This window comes from Electrophorus electricus, chromosome 10 (genome assembly GCF_041902795.1).
Source record: "Electrophorus electricus isolate QZ-2024a chromosome 10, ASM4190279v1, whole genome shotgun sequence".
Classification (NCBI taxonomy): domain Eukaryota; kingdom Metazoa; phylum Chordata; class Actinopteri; order Gymnotiformes; family Gymnotidae; genus Electrophorus; species Electrophorus electricus.
In genome coordinates this window covers 29,449,349-29,465,502 of record NC_137506.1, presented here as the reverse complement: position 1 = coordinate 29,465,502, position 16,154 = coordinate 29,449,349, and the positions used below count along the sequence as shown (strand labels likewise).

At 37.6% G+C, this 16,154-nt stretch overlaps 1 protein-coding gene across 1 annotated transcript; it reads left to right on the top strand.

Moving 5' to 3' along the window:
• The first annotated feature begins 7,753 nt into the window (after nucleotides 1–7,753).
• Nucleotides 7,754–15,828, top strand: pax9 (paired box 9). Its single transcript, XM_027004845.3, has 4 exons — nucleotides 7,754–7,967; nucleotides 8,544–9,176; nucleotides 11,116–11,255; nucleotides 14,832–15,828. The coding sequence occupies exons 1-4, from the start codon at nucleotides 7,964–7,966 to the stop codon at nucleotides 15,084–15,086; spliced, it is 1,032 nt and encodes a 343-aa protein (XP_026860646.1). The 5' UTR covers nucleotides 7,754–7,963; the 3' UTR covers nucleotides 15,087–15,828.
• The last annotated feature ends 326 nt before the right edge of the window (nucleotides 15,829–16,154 follow it).

Genomic DNA, 16,154 nt, shown 5'->3' with positions numbered 1-16,154 from the left:
CTGCATACTAAAATCCTCCTAATTTGAAATTTACTCCTCTGTTCTCTACTCGAAGCTGATACAAAGAAATAATAATAATAATAATAATAATAATAATGTATGTTATTATTAATAATGTATACACGTTTGTGTGTGTAAGGACAATATAATACAATGGAATGATGCAAATAAATTAAATTAGTAAATTAGCCACAACTTAAAATGACCTCTTTAAATCTAAAACGCCCTATGAATTCTAATCATTATGTCATTTCTTTAAAAGACGTTTAAAATTTTCATTTTAAAATGTGAATTTCTTATGCCGCATGTGTTGCCAAATAGTGCAAGTGATTTCTTGTGCCCAACCGTGTGAATCACTAAATGAATATGTAAATATGAATATGAATGTAAATATGATTATGAATAAGTAAAGGTATTATACGAATAATAAGACAGCAGACTGATACTTTTGAATGTTGTTTGTATGTTTGTATGTCTAATTGTTGTTTGCATGTTTAAACACACCGTTACATGAATCAGTAGGTCTGAACTGAAGTGTGACTACAACCTGAAAATTGATGCGTTTTCGGGTGCAATTCTAAAGCCACTTAATCTCATATATCTAGAAGTAACCGTTTAAAGATCAGTGGGTTTGATATGTGTGATATACTCAAACGCAACCAATTATGACTAGCGATCCATGATACAACACCGCCCTCTGTTGGACATTGTGAGCTTCCACAGTAAAAAAAATAAATAAATAAAATAAAATTTTATATATATATATATATATATATATATATATATATATATATATATATATATATATATATATATATATATATATATATATATATATATATAGAGAGAGAGAGAGAGAGAGAGAGAGAGAGAGAGAGAGAGAGAGAGAGAGAGAGACACAGAGAGAGACAGAGAGAGAGAGACCGTAATTTGAGTTAAATGCAGATAAAGACTGTAATTTGAGTTCCATTTATTCAGTAAATCTACCCAATTAATTTACCTGTACGACTGAAATGCAAAAAAACTCACTAAACTCATATGACTGTAACGTGCTAATACAAGCTTCTAAGATTTAGCTAACAGATCAACCAACAAAGGTCTATTCACAGGTGCATTCCTTCGGTCCACTTAGAGGTGGAAATCCTTCGCTCTTCCTTGCTAACAATGCTGAAAAAATGCAGAAATTGTTCACATAGTCTAAAGTGCAGCTATGAACATCATGGTGTGCAACCTAGGCAACACGAAGGCCCAATTTGACACATAAAGGCTGTTTGTTATTATTTCAGCAATATTTCAATAGTGGGTTAGGTTAGCAGTGGGGGGAGAATACTGGGTAGTCGATTAAATTTTTATTATCTATTCGAGTATTTCCTTACCTAAGGAAGACAGTGCAGTGACATATAAGGAGCGACAGGTGGCACTGCTTCTCCATAAAATACTTAAGCAGGCTTTACCGTTTTAGTATTAACCGGAAGCCAGGATCAGATGGTAGTGCGCCTCTACAATAACCTTGGCAACAAAGTCTTCCCTGTTTTGAAGATCTGGGAGTTACTGTGAAATGTTTTTGTTTGAAACAAATATTAAGATGTTCTTTTTAAAACACAGTGAGAACTTGCAATGCAAATAATACTTAAAGTAGAGAATTTAGTTTAAAGTATGAAATATGTCTACATACGATATCATTTTTAATATCTATCTTAATACACAAACAAAAAAAACATTTAAAAACAGCTATCTTAGCGTCTTTGATTGGGGAAAAAAATACATCATAGTTATCTTTAAGACAAATGTGGTGCAACTAAGAACTGCCAGTATGATCGAGACTTGAAAGTATAAATATTGTTGGCTTTGTCCTTATAACGTGAAATCCTGAACTGGCCACGAATGCACCCCTACACGCGTCGCCAATCTGCTGTCGTTGTCTACGGTTACAGGAGCAGTCACCTTATCAAAGGCGTTAACTTGCAAAGCCGTTTAATGACGTCAATTCAAAAAGCTTGCAGTCTTTTATTTATACTTTTTCAATGTTATAGCCATCAGAGTCGAGTCAAATTGACTAACTAAACACTTGGTAGACAAAACAAATACCACAAATAAACAATACCTTGTAAAATGATGTTATTCGATATGTACCATGAATCATCGGTGTTCACTGGATTTATAGCCTATACGAACGTCAGAAGGTTTGAATGTATTTATTCGGCTACTTTTAAAGTGGGACAAATGCAGCCAGTGTATTCCTATAAAAAAGCCGGTATCTTCACTCCTTCAGACTTTCCGTGGAGTCTTTGGCCCGCATTTCTCTTCCCTTTGCTGGTATCTGATTATGAACACTACTAAATTAAGAAACGAATCTGAAAATAAGGCAATTACCAGGTCACACTTAGGGTTGAATTTACGACATTTCAGGGTACTCCATACATGTATCCAAACGCACGCTTTTTGAGTTTCAAGTCTAACCTTCACAAGCTTATCCAAATGTAGAACTAATAAACAGACAGGTTAGTCAAAATAAAACAGGGAACACGGCCAGTTATTATAAGCAATTATTATCTTGAAAATACTATATTCTGCAGTATAATGTGTTTCTGACGTTCGAATTACTTTGTTAAGAAGACTGATATATATCACAGCATTGCTTGTAATAACGAATTAATGAATTTAATGAATGCTATGAATTTTTAGACCTTGATTATTCTATGCCAAACAATCAAATAATGATTATCAGGCAAATAAAATTTCACAGCAGTTTACGTTTTTAAAACATTATAATAGAAAACAACCATATATGTATAAATACAGTTTATTAAAACAAGAAGTCGTTAATGGTTAGATTAAGGGAATTTATAAGAAGTTATTATCGTTGTTTTTTAGCCGACTTGTTAATATCGATACAAACCAAAAGCGGTGTGCTCTTTACTGTTCGAATTGCGAAAATGTAATATATGTAATGGGAAACAGATATCGCTCATTAATAATTATCATATTATTTTAGATTTTTACGATTGTTTGGTTCGAGATTGGTAAACATTTGATTACAGCTTTGATTTGACTTCTACATAAGATTTACGTATACAACATTTAGTCTATACTTGGGCTATAAATACAGGCTACTTCATGTTGCACAACTATTAAACGACAGAAGCCACGACTGGAGTTTTATCCCTTTAGACAGGACTGCATGAATAATTCTTGCGGTAACATTTTTATGTTCCTTTCGCACTCTCACGTGAGGTCCCGCTGCTCTGGGGTGAGACTTGGCTTCACCATCACATCACACCATCACTGAGATGCTGTAGATTTTAATAACTGTCGTTATAAATAAAACATAGGTCGCAGGAGCCACTCAAACAAGTTACTACATCTGTAGTTTCCCACGTTCACGTTTGGCCTTGGAGGCTAGAAAAAAATTCGGGATAACTTTCTTTGTCCTGTAGACGACCTGTGGTCCAACACGACATTTAATATAGATTTGTAGATCCTGGACAGGTGTGCATACACACACAATAACAGCTTAAAAAAAGGCAATTTACTGAGAAAGTAACAAGATAATTACTAAGATAATATGATGTTAGCCGAGAAACTGCTATAGATTGAAAATTATGATTCAAATGCTTCATCAAATGTAATTTCTGAGAATAAATACATCCCATTATTTGTTCCCCTTGGTAATCGTAATAGTATATACTACAATGATAATATAATATATAATAATGTGCTAGTAATATATTTAGTAACATTAAGGTTTGCCTGTTATATTTTTATACTGCACATTCATCAATGTATGTCGCTCAGAAAATGGGTTATATAGTTAATGTAAGAGGCAACGTTGGTAGCATAGTTTAAGTCGCTTTAAAAAAAAAGCGTGGTGATTGGAGTTTTCATTAAATGATGAATACGTAAATAAACAAAATCTGAACCAAACACGAGCCAATTTATCTATCACACTCCTCCAAACATGGGGGAGTTAAATATGATGCTTAGAAATACAAACTAAGAGCAAATTTCTATTGTATGGCTCTTATAGGAATTTGACACTTCTGCTGGAATTCTTAATTCGACGTCTTTGATTTGGCATCTGGAATTGAGCTGCAGAATTGTTTATTCTTAGCTGCCTTAGCACAAACATCACATCTACACAACAACATGGCGCACAAACGAAAGCTAAGTTTATATTTTTGATCCCAGCAGGTTTCCTACATCTCCTACATTGACTGATGACCTATTGACCTATGACGAACAAGAGTTCTGCTGAATCTTTAATTCATGTAACATATGGCAAATGAACTTTCGAAAACAACGTCATGACCTAGGTGTGCCTGCTGCCTTCTCTATGACTGACATCAGCTTTATAGAGACAGACAACTATTTTCTCCTTTTCACATATTATTTGAATCTTCCTTAAAGAAATACGAAATACCTTTAAATGTACAAAGCCATTAGTATCGGTGTATGAAGAAAATTCATTATAAAAGACAGAGGGGCGCACAGTAATTAATCAGAATAAATTCATATGACACTAGCTGTTAAAGGATGCATATCCTAGTCATGAAGGCATGCGTGACTTGAACGCGTTATCAGCAAAACACACCGGTACCTCGAGGTATAAGCTTTTTAAGGTTCAAAGATATGGTGCTGGCATGCTTTCATTTATTAAAAAAAAAAATACATTAAATTATTAATGAATTAACATTTAGGCCTATTTAAATTGAATCTTTTGGGATAAAATGATTTCTCAATACTCTGTCCACACGACTCAAGACTACGAAGAGTTAACAGTGACGGCTTTCTCCATAAACACTTTCTGTCCTATACGCAGAGAAAATGTCATTTGGCATAAGTCATGAAAGGGCTCTAATTGTTGTACCGAATCACTAGCGTAAAATGAAGGCTGTCAGTGTGGTTTGATGGTATTCACCAGAGAGAAACGAAAATATTTAAAGTGAGCCGTACGTGAAGGTATCGTTTACGGTTCTTAACCGAGATAATCAATTACATCGGTTAAGAATGATGTGACGCACTGACTTGCGGTGGTCTGGAAAAAAAAGACACTGCCACATGCTATTGGCTACTGAAAGACAACTACTGTTTTGAATTACTGAAGAGCATTGGTCTTTATAACTCAAGTACAATAATGAATTAGATTAGGTTTAACTTTATATCTGTTAAACTAAATGTGTGCAGACTGTGCACTATTATACTGTATCAGTTAAAATCGTTTTTGATTAACCGGCTGTAAATTGTGCTGAATAAGCAAACGAAAGTAACATCAGTAAATATGTTAATGGAATTAGATATTAGGGAGAGGAAATCAGGTTAGAATACTATAACTAAATTGCTATAACTAGTTCTTCTGGTAACAATTTGAATATAAATCAGAAAATCGATGACTCGTTAGTCTAGTAACTTAAGACTTTGCACACTGCAATGATCTTCAATTATGAAACATGTAAATAAAGCATGATTATTTAACCTCTCGCCCAATACATCTGCACATCATACCTCTCCGTGTACTTGGTTTCAAACGTACGAAGTATACATTGCTACACACTGTACGTTTTGAAATCTGATTTAAAAACATTGTAGACCGACTGAATATGAATGTTTCTTCAGTAACTTCAGTAAGTAAAAGTTCTATGTGCACCAGCTTGTGTTGCGACCGTCGTTTCATTGGGTGAAAAAAACATAGACCCTCACATTCTAACGCGAGTATACGCAAACTGCCAGTACTTAAGCGTCCTGCTTTGTTTCACGTGACCTATAAGTATTACGTAGGCTACGTTTAGTCATTTGATGCAACTTATGTGTCAGTCTGTAAATAGTTCATATGATGTCTGTCTGTAAGTCTGTCTGCAAATAGTTCATTTATATGTTTTACATATTAGGCTATAAGCCTACACTGCATTTATTATTTATATTATTCATATTCATATTATTATGATTATCATCGATAAATACAACAGTATACTTGATTTTCGAGTAACCGTGCACTACAAAAAAGAAGCATCGCGCATTGTTAGGGTTCCTGAAAAGCCTACAAAGAAGGAAACAATTGGCTGTAGCCTTTAGCTTCTCTTCTACGGCCATTAAGGGAAGCTGCGCGCGTTTCTTTGCGCTTCAGTGGTCAATGAACTACTCGTGCAAATTAATTCTAAGGCCTTTGGCACTCCTAGCCGATTTTTTTTTCGCTGTGCCATGGTCCTCCAAATATCTCTCACCTTAAAATCAGTGTGCAGTTAGTTTCTAATAATCCTCTTTCAGTGTCCTGGCTACTGTCAAGACCAAGAAAGAGAAGGCCAAAGGCAAGCGCGCCAGGTTAGCATTGTTAAGTTCCCGCAGCGGTTTTCGTAAATCAATGTCTAATGGAGATTCCGCAAATATTTTGAGTTATTAAAAAGTCAGTTACTATTAGCTATATATTAAAGCTTTAAAAACAGCTTATAGTGAAAGGCTCCCTGTTACACCGAGAAACGCTTAAGTACTGACAGAAAAACTCAGTATGCTCATTTGAGTATGCATGGTTTGTACAAAAATAAACCTGGAAAAACTAACAAAATGAAAACTACAAAAATAAAAATAAGATAGTAAACGAGTTTAACTGGGACCGCAAAAAGACACAAATAAACTTAGATTGTGATTGAGGTCAGAGACGACTGGAGAGTAAAGTGATCCATGTAGCAAGAAGAAAGATAAAGATGCCGCGTGCATGTTCCCAGGGGTAAACAGGAAACAGTGATAGACACGGCTCGCGAGTATCTTAGGCACCCAGTGAATAGACTGTCAGCCTCTTCAAACAGACCTAAGTGCAGCAGAACAATACCCCCCTACACCTGATACTAGGGTCTCGGAAAAGCAGAAACGCGGAGACTGGTAATAGAATCGATTGGGATGGCTTGCTTTTAATGTCTAAATGTGAGCTGAATGTATCGCTTTAGATAACGAACGGCGTTACCACCAAGGTTCAACAGGCCTGTGGCAGGTAAGGCATATCCTTACAAATGAGCATCATCGCGCTCTTAAGAGTTCAAAGATTAACCTTATATGTGTATGTATTCGGACGTTATCCAATGAAAACCAAGTAGACATGGCACAAGAAAAATCTATCAAACATTCAACCCCCTTTTTCCGCAAGTTTCAGGCATATGGGTGCTGTTATGAAAATCTACCTGCAGAAATATTTACTTTACATAAGAACAGCCAGCAAGGTGATCAATACAAATGCGCCGACTGTCTAAAATAAACCGTCATATCTTAAAAGTTTTCTTAAACTTTAAACACAGATAGCTTGATTTATTAGCAGTTTTCTCTTGTTTGTTTAATACGCCTTCTTTCGATTAAGTTCGATGGAGACAAATAGCATGGGTTTACAAGCCATAATATTATATACTACACAGTTATGCCTACCGATACAAGTTAAGGCCTATATTTATCGTGCTTTAACCTAATTGGCGAGTCAAAATGTATCTTTATTAAAATGTATTTCTCAAACTGACTAAATAATTAAACTTTAATGCGTTCTTAGGAACCAGCGTTACGAAAACGTACCACGTTATGCTTTGTCTAAAGCAAATTCGACGTTGAGGAAATACTGCCCATGACATCAAACGCAAAAGGGGAAGCCTTCAGCACTGCGATCGCTTGTCATGTCAATTCTTTAAGCCAATAGACACACGGCGCCGGATGAAGGCAGAATATGATTGGGTGCTGAGGGTTCGCTGTAGAGAAAAGTTTGAAAGGCAGTCCCATGATTTCTGCGGATGAAATGTAAGCCTGTCCTCCCTTCCATCAGGAAACAGAAGGAGAAATTACCTCCCTTGTAACTAATCTCTATTGCATCTGCCCAAGAGACGATTGATTTCCTCTCGCTTCGACTGCAAGGCAATAGAAATTATTTAAACCGTCCTCAGAGCGGCTTAGAGGACATCACTCTGGAGTTTCTTTTATCATCGGAGTGTTACGCGCAATGGGTAAGAGTGTGTTTTTTACTCATCAAGCCGGAACCTCCATTGAACCTCCAGTCCACCAAAGATTATTACATTAAGCGGGATACTTTGATCGCACGTTTAATTTTTAGCTCCGTAGTAAAATTAAAGGGCAATTTTCTCGTTCGTGCTTAAGCATTACTACTTCGCTACTTCAGTGTTTTCGTATACTACGTGAATGTTTGAACCGGGCGGTTATATAATTTTGTCATTTATAATGACCGACCGACTTTTTAAAAAGAATAATGTTCCAGAATATTCAGTCAGCGCCTCGGTATACAGGCTATATTAGTACATTAGACAATGCTATGTACGATTATCCTTTAGAGATGAGTTTGATATGATGCGAAAATCTTGAGGATGGAACAACTCCAGCACTGACACAAGACATGAATAATCTGGGATTTCTGGGCCTCTCTCGAACAAGCTATCTCATGGAGCGAGATTTGAGAATAAGATTTTCGCATCGAACGCACGGGACGGTTTAATAACCGCAGTTTCACTAACGTTTTAACCAGTCCCGCCTTTGTTGTCTTTTTTTTGTGTGCGTCTTCGTCACAGAACCAGCCTTCGGGGAGGTGAACCAGCTAGGTGGTGTTTTTGTAAACGGAAGACCGCTACCCAACGCTATCCGGCTCAGGATTGTAGAGTTAGCCCAGTTGGGCATAAGGCCTTGCGACATCAGCAGGCAGCTTCGGGTCTCTCACGGCTGTGTAAGCAAGATTCTGGCCCGCTACAACGAGACTGGCTCCATTCTACCCGGCGCAATCGGTGGCAGCAAGCCACGGGTTACAACTCCCACAGTGGTAAAGCACATACGGACTTATAAACAGCGGGACCCGGGCATTTTCGCCTGGGAGATTAGGGACCGGCTCCTTGCCGACGGCGTGTGCGATAAATTTAATCTGCCATCAGTGAGTTCGATCAGCCGGATCCTCCGCAACAAGATCGGAAATCTGTCACAGCAGAACCAATACGAGACGAGCAAACAGACTTCTCACCCTCAGCCACAACCCACACTGCCGTATAACCACTTATACTCTTATCCGACTCCGATCGCAGCGGCGGGGACTAAAGTGCCAACTCCCCCTGGCATGCCCACGCTTCCTGGACATATGGCTATGCACAGAATATGGCCCTCTTCGCATTCTGTCACAGATATTTTGGGCATTCGATCAATAACGGAGCAGCAAAGTAAGCACACTCTTAGTTTTTGGTAATGGAAACACAGTTAATATGATGTGGGTTCGCATGTGTATGTATGCATATGCGTGCGTGCGTGCCTGTCTGTGTGTGTGTGTGTGTGTGTGTGTGTGTGTGTGTGTGTGTGTGTGTGTGTGTGTGTGTGTGTGTGTGAGAGAGAGAGAGAGAGAGAGAGAGAGAGAGAGAGAGAGAGAGAGAGAGAGAGAGAGAGAGACCTATGAGACCGTTTTTTACGCGTGTTTGTGTTCATCTGTGCGTTTTTCGGTGTCCTATAATTCTGTGTGCGGATAGCAGATTATTAACTCTATAGACTACAGCACATGGGTTCTTATGAACACATTAACACAGTTTAAAATTAAATATTGAAATATTTTATTTATCCCATAATTGGGGGTTGAAAAGACATCTTCTGAAAACGTATAATCATCTGTAAAAGTAAGAAATGGGCCACTGTGTTATTCTCATAGATTAACACGGAGGTCGTGGCCTACTTCTGTTCACTGTAAGGTTATTCATGTAGCATCATTGAAACAGACGGATGAGGACTTGTAGCATTAATTTAAGAGCGGATGTTGATTAACTAGGTGTGTAGCGAAGGATCTTGCCACTAGAGATGTTCGACAGTTGTGGTCTTTCAGACAGACATATATTACATAATAAAACATATACGTGTCAGATCTCTCTGGGATTACGTTACTCATTTGCTAAAAAGATCTTTTATGGAGGTTAAGTGAACTTAATAAAATCCAGAGATATTTAACTTTTTAGCTACGCTATTGCTAGCGACATGCCACACGTAAAACATGTCTGAGCATTGTGTCGATATTTGAAAATGATCGACCAGCCTTTTCAAATATCCACCTACTACATTTTAAAGAAATTCAAACCCCTGAATTCGGCTATGGTAAAAATCAGGAATTCTGAAATTCACTGTATGCATCGTTACACAGTAATGCACAAACATGTCTTCAGGGGGGCCGAAATCTAGGCCGTTCGTATTTAAACCTAGCCTTAGTTACTCTCAGAAATCTAACTTTGTCCCATTTCAGCGGCGACGTAGACATACGCATCGAACTAGAAATTCTAGCGAGGAATGTGTTCGCAAAAGCAGACCTTACAAACAACTTATGCAGTTCCAAATTATTTGCAGATGTTTGTGGCAGGTTTTGAAAGTTCGAATAAAGTGTAATGTACACTGTGTGATGTGAGACGCTTTATTGTCGCGACGGCTATACAGGAACATCGTTTTATGAAAGCGATTATGTAGAACATTTGTAAAACACATATTTAAGTTGGGGGTGTGGGGGTGTGCTTTTAGATCATCTGCCCTTTTAAGCACAGGTACGCTATATCTTTCATCTTATCAAGGTCCCGCTCCCCATTAGCACAAACAAAAAGACTGGATTTCGTGAGTACACAAGGACGCAAAAAACACAACTTCATTATACCATGACCCTCCCAAGTTACAGCCCTTTTGGCCTTGCATTTCCAATTCCAAACTTTAGGAACCGTGCATAATATAATATCCACCAGGAACAAAAGGGTAACATTTACTTAATCTAATCTGATCTCACAGGAAGACGTTTGGTAAATACGTGGTCGTTACACGAAAGAATCGTTATATGTACCATTATGCTGTTTGCTCAGCGAGCCACACACAGTGTTTTGAATGTAGGTCCAGAACTGTATTTCAGCAATGCGTCTCAGAAAAGCCTGTCATTTTATTCGGTTTATCCAAAAATATTTAAGTGTCTGATTATAAAACAGCCTTATACATTGTTTTGAGTTTTACGCCGTACTTCAGGGGCCTACTGAATGCGAAATCGTTACTGGCAGGCCAATCTCGAATAAGCTATTCTGCTGTAGCAGTGCTAAACCCAAAATTGTCCTCACTGACTGCCATCTTCCCTGTCTCTGTTTTGCCCCCCAGTTAGTGACAGTCCGACCTTTCCCAGTGCCAGACTAGAGGAATGGAGCGCTATTAGCAGGAGTAATTTCTCGTCAGCGAGCTCTCCACTAGTCAATGGCGTGGATAAGCCTCACTTAGAAGCTGACGCAAAATACTCACAGGTAAAAGAGATCATCTCCTATACTGTCAGAGAGAAATAGTAAATCACTCTCTTACATGGAAAGGACAATTCAAGTTAGATTTTCTTAGCAACTATTCATTCGGTCAATATTCACAACAATGCCAAGAGTAAATGTTTATGATAACTGACAACAACATGCAGAGTGTGTGTGTGTGTGTGTGTGTGTGTGTGTGTGTGTCCATAGAGACTTTCCCCATGTTAGGGTCACCGGAATGTAATGGCTTTAGGTTGAAATTTCGTTTTTATTTTCGAGCTATTATTAATATGATTAAATCATTATTATTATTATTATTATTATTATTATTATTATTATTATTATTATTCTTATTTAGTAGTAGCAGTAGTAGTAGTAGTAGTAGTAGTAGTAGTAGTAGTAGTAATAAATTAATTATTCATCAGAATTTTAAAGGCGTTATGTATGTGGGTCGGTGTGTTTTTTATTTAATGAAACCCGGGTAACAGTTGCATACGTTGACGTATAGCAGTGGGTTCATAAATAGCATGATTAAATTATATCCATTTGGTAGTTAACATAACCAAAGTCTTTTCATATCTGCAAAGGCTAAGCTGTCCCATTTCAGCACTTTTAAAATTAAATCGAGATAACACATGCATATGTTCATAGAGGGCATGTGTCGCTTGGTTGTAATGATCGAAACATTTAATGAGTTCATAATACATAAAAACCATAACTATATATGCACATATGTGTATTAGGTATATGCATGTAACGTAATAACAACATATCAATTATATGATAATTGGTCATAGCTAATGCGTTTTAAAAATCGTTTAAATTATTTAATCATTTTTGCTCTTTTTCTGCTTTATAAAGACCACATTATTTAGAAAAATAAACTTCACATTGTGTATATCCAAAATTACATCTATGCAATTTGTCTAAGAATTTGTCTAAGTTACAGAGCTTTGAAGCAAATCCTTTAAAAGCTGCGTGTCACACCTAACAAATTGCATTAGCGTGTCATATGAAAATTTTAAACTACAATAAAAGTGGAAACATCTATTTTATCAAAAAATAACGAAAGATCTCTTACATTTATGCTGAGCAAAAGCTGCAATCTTAAAATAGGTTTCAATTCATGAGTACATCACAAATTAATTTTGGAAACTAACTAATTGAAAGTGCTTAAAGTGAGTATCTTGACTGAAATAAGTATGTGATGTGACAAACTGAAACAGGCCTAACCTTGTTATATAACTTTTTCTTTGATCAGTGCGACGGAGGCCACTGTAGCGCTTCCCCTGCGGGACTAATGCGCGGGGATAATATAATAATATAATATAATAATGCTTTAAATATTCTTGGCAGTCGGGTCGTCTGAACGTCTTTCTGTTATTTAAGGATCGTTTTCTGTCGAAAGTATCCATTTTAAAAGAACCAAAACCTCAATCTTCCTATATGATACAAAATCTTCCTACATTAGACCATATTACCGCCTCCTTTATTACTTTATTATTTCAAATCCCAGAACACGATTGAAAATAACATTTTTAAATGTTTTTTTTTTTTTTTGCTTGGCCTGAAGAAAATTCACTACACCCAAAACAACCTGCGTTCAGCAGTGACATATCAGTGCCAAATCTGTGCCCACATAAGCATGCACGACAACGCGTTTCTTTGTGTGAATGCGTGAAAAAAGAAGGCGAGAACCGAGGCGGGATTACGTGTGTACTAAGTGGAGGCGATCGAATGATCCGTTTCGCCTCGCTGGAATTTCACTAGGCGATTGATTAATCGTTTTATTAAAGGGCATAGAGGTTTATGTCTCGTGGAATACGACGAAATAAATCTTTATTACTAGTGCATAAGCATTGCCTATTCGCGCATTACAGCCATGTACAGTCTGTTTCCAAGGTTCAGTGTTTGTTCACTGCGTATACAGCAATGTTATGAAATGTTAAAAGCATCACTGGCTCCGTGTGCTGTCGGGTCACTCGAGATACGAATGATCAGATTTTATGAATCAGCCTAGATTACTTAAGAATTTAGCTGTAGACCGATGGCACTGTAATTCAATTAGTCATGTCTGTCAAAGAGATTAACATTTTGGCAACGACGAAATCATACGTTTCATTAATGTAACTGATAAGATAAATTGTTTAGGTTGCACAATTTCGAAATTAAACTGAATGGGTATTAGGCCTCAATTTTCTCATGACAGGATTCAAATGATTTATGCACTCGTAGTTCCAGGTGACACACAATCAGTTGATAATTCTAATGTTTCTTATCGCATAAATAAAATTGGTTATTTGAACAAGAATTGGAACAACATTACCCGGCGAACGCGGTTCATTTTCGATTTGTCGAACGATTACATCTTCAGGTCACTCTTTCATCAAGTCTCACGCGTGCACTTTATCTACCTTTACAACGAAGTCATAGAGAAGAGTTAACACTAATAGTATCTGATTTTTAATAAGAACAATAAGCGGGTCAATAGCAATTTGTTAAAACTTGTTAGGCCTTTTGAGGAGACTACGGTCGAATCACGTGGAACACAAAAATACAGTATTACAATTACGTTACTGGCATTCGGAAAAAAAAAGTGCTATTACTTAATTAGTGAATATTGTGAAATTAAAAATTGTTTTCTGTTAATTTTTGTTCTTATCTTTTGAACTCGGTCGGCCCCTATTGTCTAATTATTTCCCGCCACCTTAACAGCCGTGGTTAATACCAGAGACGGGAAGTTGTTTTAAAAAGATATTAAAAAAAATACAGAACATGGCACATTTAATAGCCCCTAAGAATATTTGTTTTAATCCTACCCGTACGACCCAGCCTAAATATATTTCCCAGTTCAGCAAGAATTTAAAAAAAAAGTTGGTATTGGAGGGAGTAGGGGTGCAATATTGAAACGCTCTCGCCATCTTTCTGCTGTTTCTTGTGCTTTATATCAGGAGATATAAAGCACTTTTATCTGCTACCAAGTAGCAGATAAAAGATTGTGCGTATCTGGGTTGTGTAACTAGATAATGTTACTTTTACTTTTATAGAATAAAGTTGGACCCATCAAAGATCCATGTTCAGCAAATCTGTAGATAAATCCAGATGTTTTATGTATTTTAAAAAAAGTCCTGTCAAAGTCATCTGTCACTGAGAGCAATGGGCAGGTGAAAAGGCAAAACCCACAGGGGGAGGGGGGTTGACTATTACAATGGGTAAAGGACTAAAGAATATTTATCTGTGCAAAAGGTTTTCAGTAGTGAGGGACCACCCAGCCTCTGAATATTTTCCTTAAGGAAGTTAGATAAATCCCCATAGTATCTCTGTGCCAAACACGGACATTTTTTCTTTCTTCCCAGTACAGTTTTTTTTTTTGTTCTATGACACCTCGTATGCTGTCATCATCCCTTCCTGACAGTTATCTTCACAGATCAACTTCATAATGCAGCCTTCAGTCTCTCATACCCCCGTTTCACTGTAGCAGCAGGACGCGTTCTCTCCCGCTACCTTTTGCTTCGGGTTTTACTGATTTATGTATTGGCCAGTTTTGCTAGCAACTCACGCCGACTCTTTTCGCCCCCACAGACGCCGAATGGCTTGCCCACAGTGAGCAGCTATGTCACAGCTCCCAGCATCCATCCCTACCATCCACCCACCCAAGTGTCGCCTTACATGGGGTACAGCGCCACCACGTCGGCCTATGTGACCGGCCCCACATGGCACCCGCACAGTGGCAGTGTTCTCTCTCCCCACAGCTGTGACTTTGCTGCCCCGCTGACCATCAAGGGCATGGCAGCCGCCCGGGACTTCGGGCACCCTGTCACGGCCTCCGCTCTGTGACCCACAAGCAAGTGGCCCCCGGAGAGACGCACTGCGTGCGTCTTTCCAGAAACTGTCGGCGGATGGACTAATGCCAGCTCGTCGGTGCATTTATGAATGACTAGTGAGCGAGAGGGAGAGAGAGAGATCGTGCCGATGGCAGCCGTCTCTGACCACACTGCAGAGACGAACGCCTTTTTAGACAACGTTGCAGTTTTGGGTGCACAGGTCACTGTGGTCGAGAGCGCTGGAGCTTTCTCAGATGTGTCATTGCTAGTTCAATTTCAGTGATCCTTTCTGTGAATAATTTGTTTTTTTGTTTTTTAAATGGGTCAAATAGTACTAACTGAATAAGCATTGTGTAAAAGAAACAGCCAGTTTGCATTTAAGTGTTTCAAGATGTTATAATCGACTAAAGTCCAGATGTTGTGCTCTGTTTTTATGTCACGTTTTGATAAAAAAGAAAAAAAAAAATTTAAAGAATGCCAAATTTCACTTCTCTTATAATATATTCCTGAGTTTTGGGGAGAAGTCGTTACATTTATTTATTAAACTGTAAGGTACGCAGAATGCTGTGCAGTTACTACAGATGAATGCAAGTAGAGCCAGTGTAGGACGGTGATGCACATTCTGACAGCACCAGAATCCATTCATGCTACATTAATGATCAGTGAAGCTGCACACTTCTAAATATTGCACAATGAAATTGAATGTATCTTATTAAAAGGAGACAAATGACAGAACTCAGAACTCATTTTATGGATTATTTTTCCAAATCCCCTCACCACCATCACCACTAATAATAATAATAATAATAATAATAATAAGTGATTTACATATATTTCATCAAATATTTTGTAATAGTAACTATAACATTATTACTCAATCCTATGGCTTTGTGTGTATTTCTGTTATTAATAAGACCAAGGTTTACAGATAATTGCTAAGCAAATTAAGTTGTAAACAAATATAATGGCTATTGCAGGTAACTAATTCTGTGTGAAAGGACCAATGTGCTGCCGTCACTTTTGGGTCCAGTGGCAGTGTAGTTCAGTGTCACTGTGCTTCCTGACATGTTCCAGATATTTG

Excerpts from the sequence above, each read along its gene's own strand:
- pax9 (XM_027004845.3), top strand. Across the intron at positions 9,177-11,115 it reads ATCAATAACGGAGCAGCAAA|TTAGTGACAGTCCGACCTTT; the intron begins GTAAGCACACTC and ends TTTGCCCCCCAG. Across the intron at positions 11,256-14,831 it reads CTGACGCAAAATACTCACAG|ACGCCGAATGGCTTGCCCAC; the intron begins GTAAAAGAGATC and ends TCGCCCCCACAG.